Below are 21,344 nucleotides of genomic sequence, written 5' to 3' on the forward strand. Positions count from 1 at the left end.
GGCAAGTTGTATTTTTGAGGAATAATTTTATTATTGAACAACAACCATGTTCTCAATGAACCCAAAAAACTCATTAATATCAAAGCTGAATGTATTTGGAAGTAATTTTTAGTTTGTTTTTAGTTTTAGCTATTTTAGGGGATATCTGTGTGTGCAGGTGACTATTACTGTGCATAATTATTAGGCAACTTAACAAAAACAAATATATACCCATTTCAATTATTTATTTTTACCAGTGAAACCAATATAACATCTCCACATTCACAAATATACATTTCTGACATTCAAAACAAAACAAAAACAAATCAGCGACCAATATAGCCACCTTTCTTTGCAAGGACACTCAAAAGGCTGCCATCCATGGATTCTGTCAGTGTTTTGATCTGTTCACCATCAACATTGCGTGCAGCAGCAACCACAGCCTCCCAGACACTGTTCAGAGAGGTGTACTGTTTTCCTCCTTGTAAATCTCACATTTGATGATGGACCACAGGTTCTCAATGGGGTTCAGATCAGGTGAACAAGGAGGCCATGTCATTAGTTTTTCTTCTTTTATACCCTTTCTTGCCAGCCACGCTGTGGAGTACTTGGACGCGTGTGATGGAGCATTGTCCTGCATGAAAATCATGTTTTTCTTGAAGGATGCAGACTTCTTCCTGTACCACTGCTTGGTACAAGGTGTCTTCCAGAAACTGGCAGTAGGACTGGGAGTTGAGCTTGACTCCATCCTCAACCCGAAAAGGCCCCAAAGCTCATCTTTGATGATACCAGCCCAAACCAGTACTCCACCTCCACCTTGCTGGCGTCTGAGTCGGACTGGAGCTCTCTGCCCTTTACCAATCCAGCCACGGGCCCATCCATCTGGCCCATCAAGACTCACTCTCATTTCATCAGTCCATAAAACCTTAGAAAAATCAGTCTTGAGATATTTCTTGGCCCAGTCTGGACGTTTCAGCTTGTGTGTCTTGTTCAGTGGTGGTCGTCTTTCAGCCTTTCTTACCTTGGCCATGTCTCTGAGTATTGCACACCTTGTGCTTTTGGGCAGTGATGTTGCAGCTCTGAAATATGGCCAAACTGGTGGCAAGTGGCATCTTGGCAGCTGCACGCTTGACTTTTCTCAGTTCATGGGCAGTTATTTTGTGCCTTGGTTTTTCCACACGCTTCTTGTGACCCTGTTGACTATTTTGAATGAAACGCTTGATTGTTCGATGATCACGCTTCAGAAGCTTTGCAATTTTAAGACTGCTGCATCCCTCTGCAAGATATCTCACTATTTTTGACGTTTCTGAGCCTGTCAAGTCCTTCTTTTGACCCATTTTGCCAAAGGAAAGGAAGTTGCCTAATAATTATGCACACCTGATATAGGGTGTTGATGTCATTAGACCACACCCCTTCTCATTACAGAGATGCACATCACCTAATATGCTTAATTGGTAGTAGGCTTTCGAGCCTATACAGCTTGGAGTAAGACAACATGCATGAAGAGGATGATGTGGACAAAATACTCATTTGCCTAATAATTCTGCACTCCCTGTATGTATTATAAAACACACAACTACATATTAGTTTGTTTGGTTTTTTTAAACTTAGACTACCAGTGAAATATAATAGCATTCATATTTAATTTTAAGTACAATTTTGATGAAGTTCAGTTTACAAAATTAAGTAATTTGAACAAAATTTTGGATTAAATGACCATCTATATTTCAGTTACATTGACCAAGCAAGTCAGTATTATTTACTCAATTTATTTGTGTGGTTTTCACTTAACCTTACATTTGTTTTTAACTCATGATTTCTGTTATATTTGCTCAATTTTTTCATGTTTGTGTAACTACTACAATTATTCATTTCAACTAAATTTTTTTAAGCTTTAGTTATTCAATTGATCAAGTATATTGAACCGTTTTGACTGGTTTCCAATCTACTCAATATTTTTAAGTGTAAAAGTTGCATCAAAAATGTTAAGTAAATGTCAGTTTTAGTTTTTAGAGTGCATCACCTCTTTTCCAAGTGTCCTGTTCCACCCACTGCACACACCCAAAGCAAACAACCTCACGCAAATAGAATACACCATATTTACTCAAAAGCAAAATGAAGCTTGAACCACTTGCTGAGCACAGGGCATCTGATTGCCTGATATTATACCAATGTTCTCTATCATTCAATATTCTCACTGTGATCCTCCTTTTCTTTAATTTTTTGCTCCTTGTTATAATTTCTGTTGGCAATTAGAGTGATATTGCGTGATGAAATTGTGCAAAACGTATCTTAGATATCATAGTTTTTAAAGAAAGATTTAAAAATCATTTGATTTCAAAATCATCTAAATTGCTTATAGGTGTGAATGGCTGTTTGTCTCTGCGTGTTAGCCCTGCGACAGACTGGTGACCTGTCCAGGGTGTACCCCGCCTCTCGCTCTGTGACAGCTGGGATAGGCTCCAGCACCCCCTGCGACCCTGAAAAGGATAAGCGGAAGCGAATGGATGTAGGGATGAAATAACTGTTGTCATGTCATCTTTGGAGATGCTTTACACAACAAGTAAACTGAAGTTTATTTTTGTTGATGATGTAGTTATCATCTGCATCCGATTGGTCTTCTGTCCTTGATAATTGGCCTCTTGCCCTATGGTAGCTGGGATAGGCTCCAGCACCCTGACAAGGAAAAGTGGCAGATGATGGACATAGTTATCATTAAGTGATCATGCCTGTGGTAATGACTGCTTCCCTGCTAGACAACAGAAGTAATGTTTTTAATAATTGTTAAACTTGTGATGAAGTGAAAACCCTACTTACTCTAAAGTGAGGCCATTCCTCTCTGAAAGGTTTACAAGATAAATCTTAAAGGTCAAAAGGGGATTAGTTTTTCTTAACTGGCTTGGTGCATTTCTCCAAATATTAATCGCTCCCTCAACAGTAACACATCATGTTTGACCACAAAAAGACTCCAACCCAATTTTCCAACTCAAATATGCAAAGTTTTCATGTCAAAGAATAAGAAATTGTCACAAATACGAGAGGCTAATCTGATACTGTGTAAAACATCATGAATAAAATATAATAAAGATAAAAAATATAAAAGATATACAGAAAATATCTTTAGTTTTATCCAATATCATATCAGAGTGTGATGTAAATCTTGCACTCTGGCTAAGATGTTCGTTAACCTATAATCTGCATAATGTAAACTGTAATTTTTGTGGTGTGTTTTAAACTACAGTAGTGTGAAAAAGTATTTGCCCCCTACCTGATTTCCTGTTTTTTCTTGTATGTTTGTCACACTTAAATGTTTCAAATCATCAAACAGGCGACATAGGTTTGGATTTTTTCCCTCTTAATAATAAACACCTTCATTAATAAACTCCATTTTGTTTACTTGTATTATTTTTGTCTAATTTTTTTATTTGTTTGCTGTTCTGAAAAACTGAAGTGTGACAAACACAAAAAATGAAAATCAGGAAGGGGAGCAAACTTGTCTCACCACTGTATGTTGGTCCTGCAATGTAATCTTTTGGTGGTTTTAGGGTAAAAAGATCGGGCTATAAAAAATATGTTTCCATCTTATGACTAAAATAAATATTTGCTTGCACTTAAGATTTATTGAACAGTATACAATATCAAATACATGCATTCTTTTAGAATCATTACAGATAAGGAAGCAAGAAAACTAAATGATATATTAGATGCATCACAATGTGCTGGAGTAAAAACACAGTTAAGGGACTACAACAGGAGTCAAAATAAACAATGTGACCACCAGTGAGCTTTAATAATTGATAAATTGTCAAACGAGCAAAATCCCAGGTACATGCCCTGCAAAGGCCAGGTTTGTTTGCTTATAGAGATATTGAAAGGGCTGTACACTTCAGCTTTACAGTCATTTAAAGAGCTGCCTGCTTTTGCTTTACAGTCATTCACAGAGCTGTATGCTTTTGTTTTACAGTCACTTAGAGGGCTGCATGCTTTTACCGTACAGCCGTTTAAGGAGCTGCACGCTTTTATCTTACAGCCCCAGAAAAGGCCCCAGGCCTTTCCTTTACAGCCCTCCAAAGAGCTGCATGCTTCTGTTGTACAGTCGTTTTTAAAGGGCTGCACACGCCCCGAAGCAGTCCAGTTAAACGCAGCTGCATGCTTATGCTGCACAGTTAAAGGCAGCTGCATACCAAGAAGTGTCCTATGCCCATACTTTAGCAGTCTCAAGCTGAATTAACCGTTTGTTGGACTAGTCACAGTTGGCCATAACACTATCAAAGGTGTCTTCCTGATCCTCATTGTTACATTTTCAAACAGTATTAATCAACATGTGTTCATACAACAAGTGGCACAAATCTTTCATTAATACAATGGTAGATATATTTAACCTAAATATATGGGTCATGTGATTTAAACATGCAAGGTAAATGCCTAACACAGTGACTCCACTATATAAACACTTCATTGTGAGTATGCATAGTATATATGAGTATATGTTATTAAACACAATTTATGAGAGTAACTGTGATTACATGTCTAGTGTATACAGGTATATATGCCATAATAAAATCCACAACACATTGTCGGGGGAGGAAACACGAGAGACTTAATGAAAACAAAAAAAACAAAGCAGGAATTCAGCAATGTGCACAGAAGTAAATAAAATGTAATACACTTAAAATAATAACAAAAAATAACACAAAAAACCCTCAACCTAAACCCAAACTGTAATATATTCATCGATAATTCCAAACCCAGAAAAAGCAAAATGGCATGGAGATGACAGAAGTAGCTGATAATTTTCTACAGCTTTACTTACACCTATTTCTCATTTGTCATGTACACACATGTTATAACTACAAAAAAAACCAAGTATTCGTATTTAGAAGTATGAAGTAAAAGTGTTAAATATCATTTCAGTGCTGGATAAGGCTTAATGTTTAACTGATAAGCATTACATTAAAATAAATGCTCCCATCCAAATGAACCAACAGTATACACATCAACTTAAAACATTAAATTATGATATTTAAAACATGCAACAAAATCAAAATGCTTTTGGAAACTGTAATCTCAGACTCTTACAATTAAAACCATAAATCTCAGGTTTAAATCGGGAAATGCATTACATGTCTTTACGCTCTGCTATAAGTGATTAAAAACTACTACAAATTTTTTAAAAAAAAAGAAAGAAATCAAAGCATGATTTAGACCCTTGTGATTAATACCTTATTATTAGCAGTTTTACCTAATATCTTAATTAATTAGCAGTTTTAATTAATATCTATAATATTCAAAATGCTCTGTGTAAAAAATTCATTAAAAGTCAAAAGTACACATCAACATATCATTAAAAGAGAGCAAAACAAATATTATTGTGACAATATGTAAGGACCTCCTGTCTCTATCAGTGTTTCCTCAGAGATTGTCTGTGGGTCATCAGGCCTCAGCTGTTTCTGTGAAGCAAATCAGATCAACTGCTGGATGGATCAGTTATATTGTGAATAAACACATTGTTCACAGTAATCAGAAAAATAGTTCATGATCAAAGCCCTTTAAACAATTTGTGAGATTTTAAGATTTACCCAGTGTGGTTACTTTTTTTCATCTTGACCGCCATGAAGTTCATCATAATGTTTCTTCACCACCTGAAGATGATCTGAAACATCTAGAAACAAAGTATTTGTATTTATTAAATATTTATTGTTAGTGTTTGTATTGAGAGGATTCGTAATACTTTATATATTCTGTTTACCTGGCAGTGAGCAGGCCTCAGTCTTGAGTGAGAAGTCAATGGATTCCTTCATGGTTTTCTCCAGTGTCCTCAGAACGGTTTCCTAATTTATTATCAAACCCTTTGTTAGTTTTTACAGAGGCAACTATTGAATCCAAGAATAACTGGACAAGAGATAAATTATTGATATGTGTTTCAAAGCTGCTTCGGCATTTTTGCGCATCTCATCAAAATCAAGAAAACACATTCATATAATTTGTTGATTTTAAATTGTAACAAACCTTCAAATCGCTCAACTGCTCCAACATGACATTTTTTGCCTCTTCAAACATGCACTTCTTTGAGTGCACGTGCCTTTCAATAGTGTGTCTCATCTTCTTCAGGGTGCCTCGTCCTTCAAATGCTGCTGCTTCTACAAGGAGACAAAAAAATATTTATGCACAGTTAAATGGAAATACAGTGGTCCCTCGCTATAACGCGGTTCACTTTTCGCAGCCTCGCTGTTTTGCAAATTTTTTTTGTGTGCAATTTTGCATGTTGTATTTTTTTTTTTTTTACAGCGCATTGTATTGTGCGTCCTGATTGATTGACAGTGGTCTACAGCGAATCTCATGCTGTGTCTTCTGTACAGTACAGAATGCACTCAGCTTGTCAAATGTACACAAATCTTTGATCGCTAACAGTGTAACTCTGAAGTGCTGCACTGTGTGTTTGTAAGTTTTCTCTCCAACAACAACAAAAAAACCCACACTGCAAAGCAGAAGATGAAGCATCACCAAACTTTCACCAAGGTTACTGTCATGGTCTGGGTGAGTGCCAGTGTTTTTCAACAGAGCCGGGTGTTCCACCTCTGGGAGGAGCCACCGTGTTCCTGCTCATTGCTCTGACCTGTGGGTAATTAAGCCATCAACATATAAGGCCAGCACTCTCAACTTCTCTTCGCCAGATTCTCACCGAACCACTGTTAGTGCAGACCACCCCCGTATTTTGTACACATCATAGCAAACTACCTTGACGTCATAGCAAACCATACCTGAACTTATTTCAGTGGCTTTGACCCTTCCCTGTGACCCAGCCATCCAGTCTGACTCTCCCTTTGGCCCAAACAACAGTTGACACTTCACTGATTGTTTATGTAGCTCAGGTCGCAGAAGTGCTCCTTCATTTTGGTTTTGTTCTTAGCGCAAGTTAAAATACACAGCTCAGTTTTCTAGCCTTGTTTCCTTACACTTGTTGTGTAAAAATAAACTTTGTCACTTAAACGCTCTCTGTGCTCCATCCATGTGCATCATGCATTTGAGTCCTTTTTCTCTTGAGTCAGCTTCGGCCGTGACAACCGTGAGCAAATGCTTTGGGACTTCATCTGCTCTGCACTACCCGACTCACTGGACCCCCTACAATTTGCATACCGCCACAACAGGTCCACTGCTGACGCCATAGCCCTGACACTACATACTGCCCCCTCGCACCTGGAGAAGAGAGCCACATATGTGAGAATGCTGTTTGTAGACTACAGCTCAGCATTCAATACCAGTATCCCCTCAAAGCTGGGTACAAGATTTTCTTGTAAAACAAAGGGGGGCCTAGCAAAAAAAATTTGGGAACCACTGCCTTAATTCATGTCTTTCTTACCTCTATAGCATTTTTTCATATTATCCTTGATTGTCTCTGTCAGACTGTTGTAGATCAGTTTCTTTTGTGTGAGGATGGTTTTGTTGAGCTTTGCCTTTATTTTATTTTCCTGAGAAACATGAAATATGGATTAACATTATTTAAAACAACATCAAGATAAAATACGTACTAGTTCAGGGTTTAAATGACTTTCTAATAATAGATAAGCTATCAGGGTCATTAATAGGGAAGTTCTTTTACCTCTGTCTGGAGAAATATCAATTGCAGTTCAACATCTTTGTACTTTTCAATCAATGAATCAGTGCTGAGTGAAAACGCATCGATGGCTCCATTGAAATGTCCACATTTTATGTTGTTTCTGAATGTGGCAAAGATGTGGTTAATAATGGCAGTATTAGCAAGTTTATAATATAATACAATTTTATAATATAGTGCGATTTGGATACATGTATTGTTGTACATATTGGTGCTGTTCAGAATTAGATTATTCTCACGGGAAGGTCTTTCTGAATTTTTCATCAATGCTTTCAGTCAAGTAAGACGCTAAAGTCATGTTGAGGTTTTTTGGTTTTCCTTTTTTTGGTTTCTGGACGCCATCATTCCTAACTGCAGACTTTAGTGTCCCGTGAAAAGCTCTGTCACTCATTTTCTAAAACAAAGCAGAATTTTTTTTAAGTTTTTTTAAACATGGTAACAAAGTAACCAGTTTTTGATCTAATTGTAATTAAAACACATACACTGGGATATAAGAAGGACTTCAGTTTTTTTTCACATAAATTTTGGGATTTTTCAACTCCCTTACTTAGGCGTTGTTCAAAAGCTTTTATAATTTTTCCAATTGCTTTTTTGACTTGATTAAGTTGGATGCTCAAGTTTCCCTCAAGGAGATCATACAGATCGTTTTTTTGTTCAACCTGAAAAAAAGAAAGATCATTATTTAGGGCAGTAAAACATAACATAATGGTTCTTTACTCATTTTTGAGGTGGTCTTGACAAACTCAGGTTTTTAACATGAATCTCATGCATAAGTTCAGTCAGATAGGTCTGTCATCATTCGACTGCCTCAGTCTATTCTTCAGCTCACTTCCATTTTCCCACACTATCGACCTCATTACTCTAGTCCAATGATATCTTTTTTTCTGCAAGCAAGTTTTTGCTTGCAGCAAAGCAGCTTCTGTTCTCTGTGCTTTTATCTCCTCTTCTGTCATTCTGCCTTTCAGACTCTCAATCATGCAACTCGCCTCCTCCCCATCGTCACCCTACCCTTCCTGCGGTCACTCAGAGCCCCATCCAAACTACCATCTTCACTTCCAAAGAATCTAGACTCTGGGGGTCCTGTCCTAACTCCCATCATTTCTGTGCTCTCATCGGTTCACTCGAGTCTAATTGGCAAATAACTATTTCTTCAAATTCTATATCTCAATAAATAGTATTCAGTTCTTCCAACTGATCAGCCCTTACTCAGTCACTAATAATAAATTACCACATATAGATTTATGATGTCCAATATTCCACATTTTCAGTGAATGTGAACATACTTTAATATATGTAAATACACTTTAGTTTGTGGCTATGAACATTTTTATTTTATGCATTTTTATTAACTTTAAAAAGATTATGAATGAGGCTTTATTGCCTGCTCTTACCACTTCTCCACTTCTGGCTCCTTGAATCAAAGACAGAATCCCATAAGCTCCAGACACATAGTTTAATGTCTCTGAATGAGCATCATTCAGATTTTTCAAAATTTCCTTAAGTTTTGGTATTTCTGTTAAAAAATTGAAAAGGACATGAATCTGAGCAATACATTTTCCGTTACACAAAAACATACCTTAAGTCGCTATATGTTCATTCATAAAGTGACTTCACCTACCATTGTGATCTGGATTTACATTCTCCCCTTTGAGGAACTCTGTGGAGCTCACTGTGAAGACTTTGAAACAATCCTCACTGAAGTGATTCTGAGAACATTTTTGGTAGTTAGTTTTTCTTTTTGGGGCAGAAGATAGAAGATATTTGTTTTAGATTTTGCTGTCAGATTATAAATTTACCTTAATTAATTTCCGCCTTTTGAATTCATTCATCACTGCACTCTTGATTTTCTTTCTTTTAGAAAGGAAAGAAAATTGGATGTAAAATTAATTTACTGTTAGTATTGTAATGGAAAATTTTGATTATTCTCATTTAAGCTGTAAGCATTTGATTATTCTCATTTAAGCTGTAAGCATTTGAGTGCATACTCAGTTGTGTTTTTTAAATATATTTTGTAAAGAATATTATACATCGCATATTGTGATATTAGGAGCAATATCTCATAGAATGTAATAATAATATATTAGACATTCCTTATAATGTCTAATAACGTTTTATTAGATGAAAATAAGCAATATTAGCATACCTCTAAAATCGCAAATGATAGTTCTAAAATTAATTTGTCATTTGTATCAAAGTGTGGCCTACTACAATGGGAAACCTTAGCTTCTGTTGTAATGGACATCCTCAGTCTTAAAATAACATGAGTGAAGTGTATGGTCACCATGTGCATCTTTCTTTGTAATTTGCATTTTTGGTATATTTGACTTACAGATCATCTGGTTTTTCATGATCTGACTTGGTGCAGATAAAATGAATTTGCTGACACTCGCCACCATGTCTCAGCAGGCTTCTGGCATTTTCCAGGATCTCCCAGGTTTCTTTTTCTGATGCTGCTTGATTCATTTCAGTCACAATCCACACAGTTGAACAACTGGCAACAAACTGGAAATGAAATAAAAGTATGTAAATTATAAATAACTAATGTTTTGATGAAAGATGACATGACTTCTGTAAATTACCCCTGTCCACATTCTATCTCTGCTTCTGTTACAGTCACCATTTGCAGGAAGGTACACAAGTGTGACGTGATCAAGAAAATCATTGTCTGGCACTTTGACAGTCACACACTTCACAAGCGGCCAGTACCACCTCTTTACTTCTTCGCTCTCATTTGAGTCACTTCTTGTATATTTCACAAATTTTTCAGACAACCCTTCAGCCTGCAAAGTAATAACAGGAGGAATTACATTAAAATGAAGACATTTTAATGTATGTGCTCATAACAAAGGTTTTATAAATTGCATGAAAAAGACAGTAAATGAAAATAAATGCTGTCTCAAAAATCTGAAATGAAAATCAGGAAAATAAATCCAAAGCAATCCAAAGTTTCTTTTTTTTTTAATAAAAAAACAAAAGCTTTTTTAGATTTTACTGTGGATCACACTAAGTGGATTGGTTATTATATGGTGCTTTCTTTTACTACATGTAAACATTTAAAGCACTTTTTACAACTTGCCTCATTACCCCAAACACTTTTTTTCTAGGTATGCTTTTTCTAGCTAACATTTACAAATATTCACACTCTGATGGATGCATTGAAGATCAACTGGGGGTTAAGTAGATATTTGGCATGCAGACTCGGGGGAGCCAGGGATTAAACCACCAACGCTCTGATTAATAGGCGACCTGCTCGACCTCCTGAGCTACACCCACTGAGGCAACAGTAATTGCATTAGCATGTGAATTAGTAGCATAGGCTAATGAATCTTTACTGTTTTATAATAAGCTGAGCCAGTCAGCAGACTTCAAGTCTAAAATACTGTGGTATGTGTTTTTTTTCTGCTTCACCAGAGCTTTTTTTCTGTCTGCACTTTCCAAGTAGGGAGGCATTAAATAGCATGGACATCATCTTTATACTGAAAAGGTGCAGCGTCATCGTAGCTTAACACTTCTTTAGTGACTTCCTACTGCTCTCTATGTGATGTTCACAAGCCACACATTGATCTTGTATCTCACCAAAACTGAGGTCTAATATATGCTTTAAACTGCAAGTATTCCTTTGTTCTACAGGAGAAGAACTTAATTTTATTTTGGTCTGTATTACTGCACACTTACTGAGTCACTTTTCAAAAGTTTCAAAAAATTTTTGTCTTGGATGTTCGAAACTCTGGAATATCTATGAAATATTTGTTGTCCATGAGGCTGTGAGTGGATCTTTCTTTCCACTCTTCTCCATACAGCGCTGATAACTTTCCATCAGGGTCAAGAAAATCATCATTACTACCACCACCACCACCATCATCATCATCATCATCATCGTCGTTGTTTTCAAGAACCTCTTTTAGTGACTTCAACTCGCTTTTCCAATCCTTAAAAAAATACAATGAAATTGCATCTTGATTTTTGCAGCTACATTGTAACACATTACTTTACTTCAAGAATCACCATGTTCATATTTCATTCTACCTCTTTTGTAATGAACTTAATGTGTGCCTCATACTTTGATCCACTGGTAGCCTCCACCTTTATCATTACTGAGGTACATGCAAAAACACTTCCAGAAGGCAACAGGCCCTCATTATTAATGATGGCATTGATTAAAGAGCTCTTTCCAGCCCCAGTTTTACCAAAGACACCAACCAGGTGCCTTTTTTCTGTCTCCAGATCCTTGATTTTATCCCTGTTGAAAGAGTTTAAATATGGATTAACTGATCCAGTCTCAGAAACAAACTGAAAATGTGGCAAAATCAGAAAGATTTGTTTTTGAAAATTTGTTTTAAAAAATTATTAGAATATTTATTGTTGTCTATTGTTTTATTTTAAAGTCTCTGAAGACTACATACATGCAAAACGTGAAATATTAATCAGTATTCAAAAGCTACTGATCACCTCTAAAAACTGAGATTATGGTTTCTGGTACAATTCACCTTAATACTGGAATGAACTGCATCACAGCTGCATGCTGAGCTCTGACAGAGTTTAAATCTTTAGTATCTCTATTATACCAAATTACAGCAAAATGTTCCTCCATTTCTTTGTTTCTTTTGTTTCTTTTTGGTACAACTTACTTTCTAGCTTTTTTGCCCCTTTCCTAATCTTTCTGAGACATGTTGACATCAAATACAATATGACCTTATTTTCTCTAAAAATGGTGTATTTTCTCATCTTAAGAATTTGATATGTTTTTGTCATCTATTGTCAATACAATTTCAGAGTAAAAGATTTCATGAATGTTTTTATTTTCATTTGACAGATGTCCCAGCTTTCTTGGAATTGGTTGGAACAACATCCAACAAAAATAGGAAATCTTTTTTACTCACTTTAGGAAAGCGCTGAGCTTGTCACGGCCATGTAGTCCTTCACTGACACGTCTCATTATGTCTTTGACATCAGACAGTATTTCTGTTTCTGTCAGAGTGAAAGTGAAGAACTAGTAAGTAGGAACCAGGAACCAGTGTAATACAAAATGTGGCCCACTGATATGCAAAGCAGGAAAACGTGAGGATTTTCACATGTTTATACTATGGCTATTATTTTTTTTAAAATGCCCATTAGTATTTTTCATTATATATTTATATATGTACCTGACTGTGATCCTGCTGCACAGTTGTATTGATGTTTAGGAGCTGGTTGCCATTGGCTGAACTCACCCTGAAGATGATCTGACTTTCTCTTTCTTTTTTGGATTTCTTTTTCTTTAGAAAGAAAAAAAAGAACAGTTTCTCTCAAGATTGAAACTTCTGATAACACAGGTCAACAAAATTTCTTTTTGTAGTCATCAGAAACCACAATACACTTTTCTAAACCAGTTTTTCATACTGATTTCAGATCTGCTTTCATTTTTTTTTCCAGTCACATCGACTTTTTAAATTATGACTAATTCAAAGTTTACTAAAACTAATAATTTTAACTAATTATAGTTTGCAATGGACTTGCATGCAGTTTTTATTCAATAATTTCATTGTGAAGTCAGATAGATGCACACTGTCGCATAGATAAATGATCAGGGTCAGTCAGCTACCACTGTTTCTTCAAAAAAAGATTTTCTTGTGTATACTGTGTCTGGATTGTCAGGCAATGGATCATCACAAGTAACAGGCCTTACTGCAGAAACCAGGCTTTTTGTGCTTATTTTCAGCTGAGAATCTTGTATTGGCACGACAAAAACAGCAATCATTGATGATCTTGCGGTTCCTGCCACATTATCGGGACTTCAAATGGTATTGCTACCCTTTGTAGATTTAGCCAGTCATGCAGTCCATTGGAACATTTAGTCCTGCTCGGCCAGTGGAGAGCCAAAGTACAATTTGTATATCTTCTTAAGGTCTGTGGTAATGGGGCGACATTATGCTTTCAAACTTATCTCTGATGATTTTGACCTGTGTAACGAAGTTTAAAAGCTGCAAAAATACTACTGAATAAACATATTAGATACAATAAAATGAGAATGACAGACATTTTTCTTACCCTTTTCACTTTTGGATGGCGAATCCTGAGGATGAATAGAAATATTTGACTTTCATGTTTGAAATTAAACTACTATAGTTGTACATATCTGCACAATTGAATTTATACAGGAAATTATAGCACCGGTATAGGGACACATTGCTCTTTAACAAACTTAAAAAAACAACAACAACAACAACAAAAACAACTTTCATGTGCACTTTTTACAGTGTGCAAACCATGTAAAAATAAGTATACGGACGTACATACTCCATTAGTACAACGATTAAAAAATGAAAAGCTTTCATATCCTTGCCTCTCAATAAACATGATCCCATGAGTCAATGTTTCTGCCTCATTCAGCACCAGTGACACAGACCTAGAGACCAGTTGATAACCAATGTTCCCTCTAATTTTTCACGTGTCTGAGCGAACACACAAACTCCCTGAGCGATCCCTTGGACCACTGTCAGCGACATCAGACGTGTGCACTGTGGTCACGCCAGCGTCGAATCCATCCAAGTTACATGGTTTATTAAAATAATAAAATTACAGCATTTACATTTCTGTTAGACTACGTTTAATTACTGCTTTAGCCCACTTATAATGAAAATTAAAAAAAAAAAAAAATCTTGTTCATGACCTGTGTAGTATGTTAACACTATTGGAAGTAAAAATAACTTGAACTCCAATTTGGAAAACACAACTTTCTTCTTCTTTTTTTTTTTTTTTAAATAAAGCTCTGACTTGTATTATGAGTCTGTGGTCTGTGAGAGAGTCCTGTAACTCTCTATCTGCAAAATACAGTATATAATGACCAATGTTGGGCAATTAATTATATAGTTGCTTCTTCAAAAAAGTTACTGAGTTTTGCAAACAACAAAGTTTTTTGGAGCTCTTTACCTAAAAATGCAGCCAAGGCGGTTTTTTAAACAAACATTTCAAACTATTTACAGAACAATCAGCTGTTCTGCATCAAATCTGATGCCACACAAATTATTTGTGCCACTCCAAAAAATAATTTCTGTCCACTATGAGATAAAGGAGAACAACAGCCTGATACCTGCAGGCCTGACAACAGGAGATGTATCACTCCTGTAACACCTGTAACATTCAGCAGTCGCCTCATTGTTCTGACACACACAACAAAACTATTGACTACACTACACACTAACTACACAAGATTTGCGCTAAAGGTTGCAAATGTCTCACATCTCAGAACACCGCCGTCATTCCTAAAACTTCCTCCCGTTTCTGAACAACTAAATGCCATGTTGTGATTGGTCGACATGGTACATTTTTCGACCAATGGGAAAGGGTGGGGTGTTTTGGTTTCGTCTCTGCTCACAGGCGGAGAGTGCTTTCGAGAGCGTTTTCCTTATAAGACGCTGTTTTTACCGTTTCTTCCCATAGTAAATATGAACAACGATAGTATTCAGGAAGAAAACCAAACATTGCATATTTTTTATCATAGCTATGGTTTTACATGGCCTATCAACACAATTTAAAAACTGTTATAAAGTCCACACCTTTTCCGTCAATTGTTCCGTCTGTCCTGCTCACATCTCCAATGGTTGTACACGTTGTCATTAATGTGGCTTCACTGCACATCAGCCACGCTGCTTTGCTAGCTAAAACACCGGTGTCGGCAGGTATTTACTTTAATTTCAATTCAGGTTAGAATTTTTTTTGTGTGTGCGCAACGCAGATTTTCTCTGCGCAGAGACCGTGCCAACAGTGCGCAATTGCGCACGTGCGCAGCTTAGAGGGAACATTGTTGGTAACCATCCCGTCCCTGGCAACCACCAGCTGCTAGGGTAAAATGTGTACTCAAACATCAGGCAACTACATCAGTTTAGTGTTCAGTGGAGGTTGTAAGGATTTTAGGTTGCCGACTAGTCTCTAGGGTTGTGTGACTGGAGCTTTACTTTGACTTAGGTCACCTTAGTGTATAGGCTATGTATGACAAATGAAGGCATGCTGGTTCATTATCTGAATTCCAATAATCCTTAGCTGATCCAAATCAGCTGTTTCTTTAGGCTCTTGTTTGCAGAGCAGGTAAAGCTAAGTGCAAATCAATGTGAAATGTTTACTTTAAAAATGTAAGTTACAGTACAGATGCTGAAAGAAGTGCCATGAAACTGTTTTTGACTTACTTGAACAGAAGTATTAACTGCTTCCTTTTGTGGTTGAGTTGCATTTTGCTCTTCCTAACATAATGAAAACATTGCAAATCCATCAGCAAAACATAAAAGAATTTTTGTGAATAATATTGCTATCATAGATACATTGAAAGTTAAAGTAGTTTGCACATAATAATTCTACAACAAATTCATCTGTAATCATTAACAAGAGTGAGATTTTTCCAGACAAAAGGAAAGAAATGTTGAAGGATTTAATTACCTTTAACAGCTTTAGTTTATTGTTGAATTTCACTCTAGGTCCAGCTTTTGTGATCAATTGATTAATTTCCTGATCATCGAGATGATATAGAGTGTCCTTATCAATTTCTTGAGCTGTAATAAAATTAAATAGCAGAAAAAATCATTATTTATAGAATTACTTGAGAAGTACTTTTTTTTTTAAAGGAGTTCTGCATTGATGTATGGAGTTGAACACATTTAATTGCCTTTTATTTTAAGTAACTATCACTTTCCAGTCTTAGGACATTTTCTTTTGCGTACACATTTTGTGTAGTTAATATGAAAACCGCAAGTGCTTTTCTACTCTAAGCATAGACAACATTCAAAACTGATCATGCTATAGTACAGAACACCATTTAAATGTGTATTAATAGGCCTTATTTTTCAGAGCTAAGAGAACACATAAATATCAGTATCTGTAGCCATCACTGATGCACAGTAATAATTTACCTTCAAATGCCTCAATCCAGTCACTTAGTTTCCATTCAGTCAGTTTGTTTCGCACAAAATCATCCATGACCAAGAATAGAAGCTGAAAGATAAATTGTTATTTCTGATCCTGTCAACGTGAACGAGCGGACTCAAGCGCAGAACTCTGAAAGGTTTCAGTTAAAGAGAGTTTATTTACAGTGACACCAGGCGCTATAAACAACGGGTGCTCCCGGGAATCCAGGGAAAAGTGAACACGTCCAAAACTCCTCTTCTCACTTGCCAGTCACTCACACGTCCTCTTTTGTACGATACACGACGTCCACATACGAATATCCTAACTCACGACAAAGTCAAGGTAAAACAGGCAGGGGTCCAGGAGGGTCTGTGCACAGGGAGGGAACGCAAATTAGAGATCCACAGAAACACGACTACGGAAAGCACGATAAACCAGAGAGAGAGCCAGTACTACTGACTTAAATGGTAAAACGATATGTGACAAGTAGCACAGAGCCGCCGCCCTGCGCAGCCGGTGAGTGGAGAGATAGCAGGTGCGTATGGCAAAGAGCGTGAACCAATGACTGTAGAAAATGTGGGCGACCTGACAGCTCCCCATAATGCTGGCTACATTGTAGATCATAAACCCCGTCTCCCCCTCAGATTTTTTTTTCTTGAGTTGCATTCTGCCATTTTAAGTAGTTCTTATCACATTAATTTGGGTTTAAGGGGTCGTTTTTCTCATAACTTTATTTTAATAATTAACTAGATCACAGGTGTCGAACTCCAGACATCCAGGGCCGGTGTCCTGCAGGTTTTAGTTGTTTTCTTGATGTTGTAAAGTCAAGTGAGCCGTCATTTGTGAGCCGCGGTCAAGCCAGCCGCTTCTTATCCGCCGCATAAATTTCCTTGCGCTTTTACACCAGTCTTTACGGTAGCGCCTTTTCGCTTTTTATCCCGATTGAAAGCCTAGACCCGCGCACACGTGCACGCGCGCGAACAGTCACAACAGTAAACTCGTATTCAGTGCAATACAGTTTTTACGCTACAATTATGTCAATTTTCAAAAATTCATTAAAAATCATCCTTAGTAGTTGATGTCCAACTTTCAACACATCCCTCCCCTGGGACACTGTACCTCTTTGCCAAGTTTCACCCAGATTTACTGTAAAAGTCCTCAGAAATTAAAGGAAACTTGTATTCAATGCAATACAGTCAATGCAATAGAATTATGTCAAATTCAAAAATTCATTACAAATCATCCTTAATAGTTGAGGTCCGACTTTCAACACATCCCTCCTCTGGGACACCTACTGTACCTGTGTGCCAAGTTTCATCCAGATCTACTGTAATATTACTCAGAAATTACAGGAAACTTGTATTCAATGCAATACAGTCAATACAATTATGTCAATTTTCAAAAATTTATTAAAAATCATCCTTAGTAGTTGAGGTCCAACTTTCAACGCATCTCTCCTCTGGGACACCTAGTGTACCTCTGTGCCAAGTTTCATCCAGATCTACTGCAAAATTCCTCAGAAATGAAAGGAAACTTGTATTCAATGCAATGCAGCTATAATAAACTATAATTGTGTCAATTTCAAAAATTCATTAAAAATCAGCCTGAATAGTTGAGGTTCAACTTTCAACACATTCTTCCTGTGGGACATCTACTGTACCTGTGTGCCAGGTTTCATCTCAATCCGCTGCATCAATAATTGTTTAATATTGATGGATCAAAAGTGTTGCTGAGAGAGTCATGACAGGGACTATAAAGAGACGGCATATTTCAGCCATATTTGCTTGTCTTCACTAACTCGCTTTGAAATCCAGATTTTAATTTTGGAATATTAGGCGTACTTGTGGTTCCTATAAAATTATAAGGTTGAACGGGAATCAGAGTCTTCATCTCTCAGGCCTCTCTTCTGTGGATGCAGCTCACAATATTAATTCAGAAGACAAACACCTGTCTCTGGTTTTGAGATTAGCATTAAAACCCTCAGTTTTGACAAATAATACAGTTAGAGTGGATCAGGTGACCCTGAATCTTCCCTTATTTGTGCTGCAATAAGCCTAGGCTCTTGCGGGCTTCCCATGATGTATGAATTTTTTCCTTCTTTTCTCGTTCTGTGTTTATACACCTCTCTGCATTTAATCATTAGTTAGGATGTATCTCTTGCTCTCTTGCACAGTGTATATGTTGTCCTGTCTCCTTTTCATCAACCTCAGCCAGTCACAGTAGATGGCTGTCTCTCCCTGAGCCTGTTTCTGCCAGATGTTTCTACACTGTAAAATGTAATTCTAGATGTTTGTTATTTCAACATATTATTCTATATCAGTTTGACGATAGATGACTGAAGTTGTTGTTATAACATAGAATTATAAGTTAAAAACGTCCCAATTACACCAAAAAAAGCTAACTTGAAAACTCATGTCCAGCTAAATCAGCAACTTATGTGAACTTGACAATGTGGGTAAGTTGAGCACAGCAGGATTCAAAACTGCCTCATGTGACTGCTACCGAGGTGCATCATGGGGAATTGGCGGTTAACGACATGCTCACTTTACTTGGACGTTTTCTAATCGTCTTCTTTGGAATATGCTTTCAAGGTGAGTAACATTGGTTATAACTATAAGGAAAGACAGCTACAAAAGTTGGAACATGTTTTGAATTTATGGCATGATGTGTGTTTTCCTCTTTTACCGAAATGTTTGCTTTAGCTAATGTAACTTTAGCTGACAAGGTCCAGCTTGTGTGTCATGACCAAACTTGACCTAATAAACTGACATATGGCCTTTTTATGGGTTTAATGTGGCGCTGACCAAATCACAAGTATTGTGCCGCTAGCTTTAAGGTTGTGCACTCAACCACTGTTGCGATATTAGCAAGCTAACTCTGCTAATTAATAAAGCTTATTTCATATTGTCTCTGTACTTGTAAATTTCTTTCAAGTTCACAGGCTGTTGTATTTTGGTGGAAGTTCATTTTGGCAATATTTCCAATAACTGGCTGGGTTCAAAAAGAACTTTTTGGCAGGACTCAGATGCTTGTTGTCATCTGTTTACCCCTATGTAATCACTTAAGTTGTTATTAACTGCTGCATGCTAAGCTGCAAGAGTGCACTGAGGACTGAGACAAAATATGGTCTACAAACCAGCATTATATTAGTTTTTATCAGATAGTCCCCAGTGTGTTTATTTTTGCTTTAATTCTATTGTGCAGTTATTTGTTACCCTGAAATGCTTTATGCTTAACAACAGCTCACTATTTTGACTTATTTTTGAACTCTTGTGATCAGTATGACTAGATTGTGTGAGTTTCCATACTAAAAGAGCTGTAGTGATAAAATAATTGGCATCAGAGACACTGATTTTTGGCATGGTATACTGCAGAAGTTTTTTGTTTTTTTTTTGCATAATTTACCTTTTAATTAAACTGCATTCTCTGTATTGTAACAAAACTAATATTGTTTATATGTCAGAAAATTAGCAACATGAATAAATGGCGAAAACAATATAATTATAACATATATTTTTATTTTACTTATTTTAGGTCTGTTAAGCCAAACTTGATGCTGGGGATTTATTTTTGTCAGTGGAGTCAAATGGTAAGTTACAATTTGTGCATTTTGTCATACTGGAAACACCACAGATTATATTGTAACTTAATAGCTCTGTAGAACAAATGATATAAAGATTGTAGTGTCAGGGTACTTCTTAAGAAGTAATATGGCACTATTGATGATCACATGCAGGTGGCATAAACTAAATATTCAGATGTGTTACCAACAAATGATTCATTAACAAAAGCAATGGAGCAGACTGTTTAGGTTCTTGTGGTTGTAATAACATCCATAACTGCAAGTTTGTCATTAATTTATTTTCACAGGTCTAGATGATCACATCTGTCTTTGTCATTTAAATGAGGTGGACTTGCAAACTTTGCACTCTTTTGGGTAAATTGCTGTCCAATACATATACACAGAATGTGCACAGTATTTCAGATCTAAAAAGGGAGTATGTAATGGACTTGCTGGCTTTAATGTAAAAAGCCTGTTGTGTAACTTTAATGAGGCAGTTGGACTAAAACAGTATTGCTCATCAAGGTAAACATCTGAGGAATAAGGAAACTCTTACTTGTCCTTTTACTCAGTGTTCTTTTAATCGCACATTTACTAAAGTTTTACATCACATAAGTCATTTTCACAATCATTCCACTTTAAAAGATTTCGAGACAGAGCTTATTGTTCTCTGAACTTCCTTGTTTGCTGAACGGCAGGTAAAGTGCATCTTTTGTTTGTTTGCTTTTGTGTGTTTGTGTTTTCTCTAATGGGCCTCAGATGACTGTTTGCTTAAATTTGGGTCTCAAAGAATCTTTTTTTATTCTGCCTGTACTCTCCACCCTCTTCTTCTATTGCTCAGGTTGAAGCAGAATTTGCCCGTCTTACATCTGTTGACCTGAAAGGGTTCCTTTTGCTGTGCTTGACCATTATGGAGAGGTTCGTGGAGCTGTACAAACTCAAGAGCGGCATAGGAGGGCTAACTAGGCTCATAAGATGCTTCGGTGATGATGTAAGTGTTCAACTGCAAAATCTAATCCTTTGTTTAAGTTTTAGGTTATCCAGTTCAACTGATGAACTCATTGAAAGAAAGCTGATAAGTAAAGTCTGTCATCATATTTCACAACTGGACATTTAGTGTGGTAACTTTTACAGAATCTGTGTATATTGGTGGTAGGTTGGATATCATATTCTACTTGAATGTCCTGATAAGCCTGATTCAAAATCTCCAATGATAATCATATATTGATGGAATTATGCATCAAAAAGCTGTGAATTTGGAGCTGTCTACATGCTTTATAAACACTGTTTAAAAAGTGTTTTGTTTTCTTTTTG

At 36.6% G+C, this 21,344-nt stretch overlaps 1 protein-coding gene and 1 long non-coding RNA gene across 6 annotated transcripts; one reads left to right on the forward strand and one right to left on the reverse strand.

The window, feature by feature from the left end:
* Positions 1-3,577: 3,577 nt before the first annotated feature.
* LOC116313211 (nuclear GTPase SLIP-GC-like) lies at positions 3,578-16,989 on the reverse strand. Of its 5 annotated transcripts, none has more exons than XM_039611702.1 (19): positions 16,474-16,989; positions 16,004-16,116; positions 15,757-15,810; positions 13,622-13,646; positions 12,739-12,849; positions 12,475-12,562; positions 11,795-11,834; positions 9,924-10,096; positions 9,391-9,445; positions 9,213-9,300; positions 8,986-9,107; positions 8,077-8,253; positions 7,834-7,988; positions 7,580-7,697; positions 7,340-7,448; positions 5,989-6,119; positions 5,729-5,810; positions 5,572-5,641; positions 3,578-5,429 (listed from the first exon to the last, which is right to left on the reverse strand). In XM_039611702.1, the coding sequence occupies exons 1-19, from the start codon at positions 16,538-16,540 to the stop codon at positions 5,420-5,422; spliced, it is 1,788 nt and encodes a 595-aa protein (XP_039467636.1). In that variant the 5' UTR covers positions 16,541-16,989; the 3' UTR covers positions 3,578-5,419. The 5 variants fall into 5 exon arrangements, with proteins under 5 accessions (XP_039467636.1, XP_039467637.1, XP_039467640.1 ...); XM_039611703.1 differs by having other exon boundaries at positions 3,578-5,453; XM_039611706.1 differs by having other exon boundaries at positions 3,578-5,450; positions 5,559-5,641.
* Positions 10,029-10,422, forward strand: LOC120440079. Its single transcript, XR_005612955.1, has 2 exons — positions 10,029-10,113; positions 10,208-10,422. It is a non-coding gene; the product is annotated as an uncharacterized LOC120440079 (long non-coding RNA).
* Positions 16,990-21,344: the final 4,355 nt, after the last annotated feature.

The sequence above is a fragment of the Oreochromis aureus genome, linkage group 4, assembly GCF_013358895.1.
Source record: "Oreochromis aureus strain Israel breed Guangdong linkage group 4, ZZ_aureus, whole genome shotgun sequence".
Lineage (NCBI taxonomy): Eukaryota > Metazoa > Chordata > Actinopteri > Cichliformes > Cichlidae > Oreochromis > Oreochromis aureus.

Coding starts and splice junctions, on each gene's coding strand:
- LOC116313211 (XM_039611702.1), bottom strand. CDS start 16,540: ATGGATGATTTTGTGCGAAACAAACTGACTGAATGGAAACTAAGTGAC. Junction 10,097..11,794: donor AGACAGAAAAAAGGCACCTG/GTTGGTGTCTTT, acceptor TTTCATTTCCAG/TTTGTTGCCAGTTGTTCAAC. Junction 7,449..7,579: donor TGATATTTCTCCAGACAGAG/GTAAAAGAACTT, acceptor CATGTTTCTCAG/GAAAATAAAATAAAGGCAAA.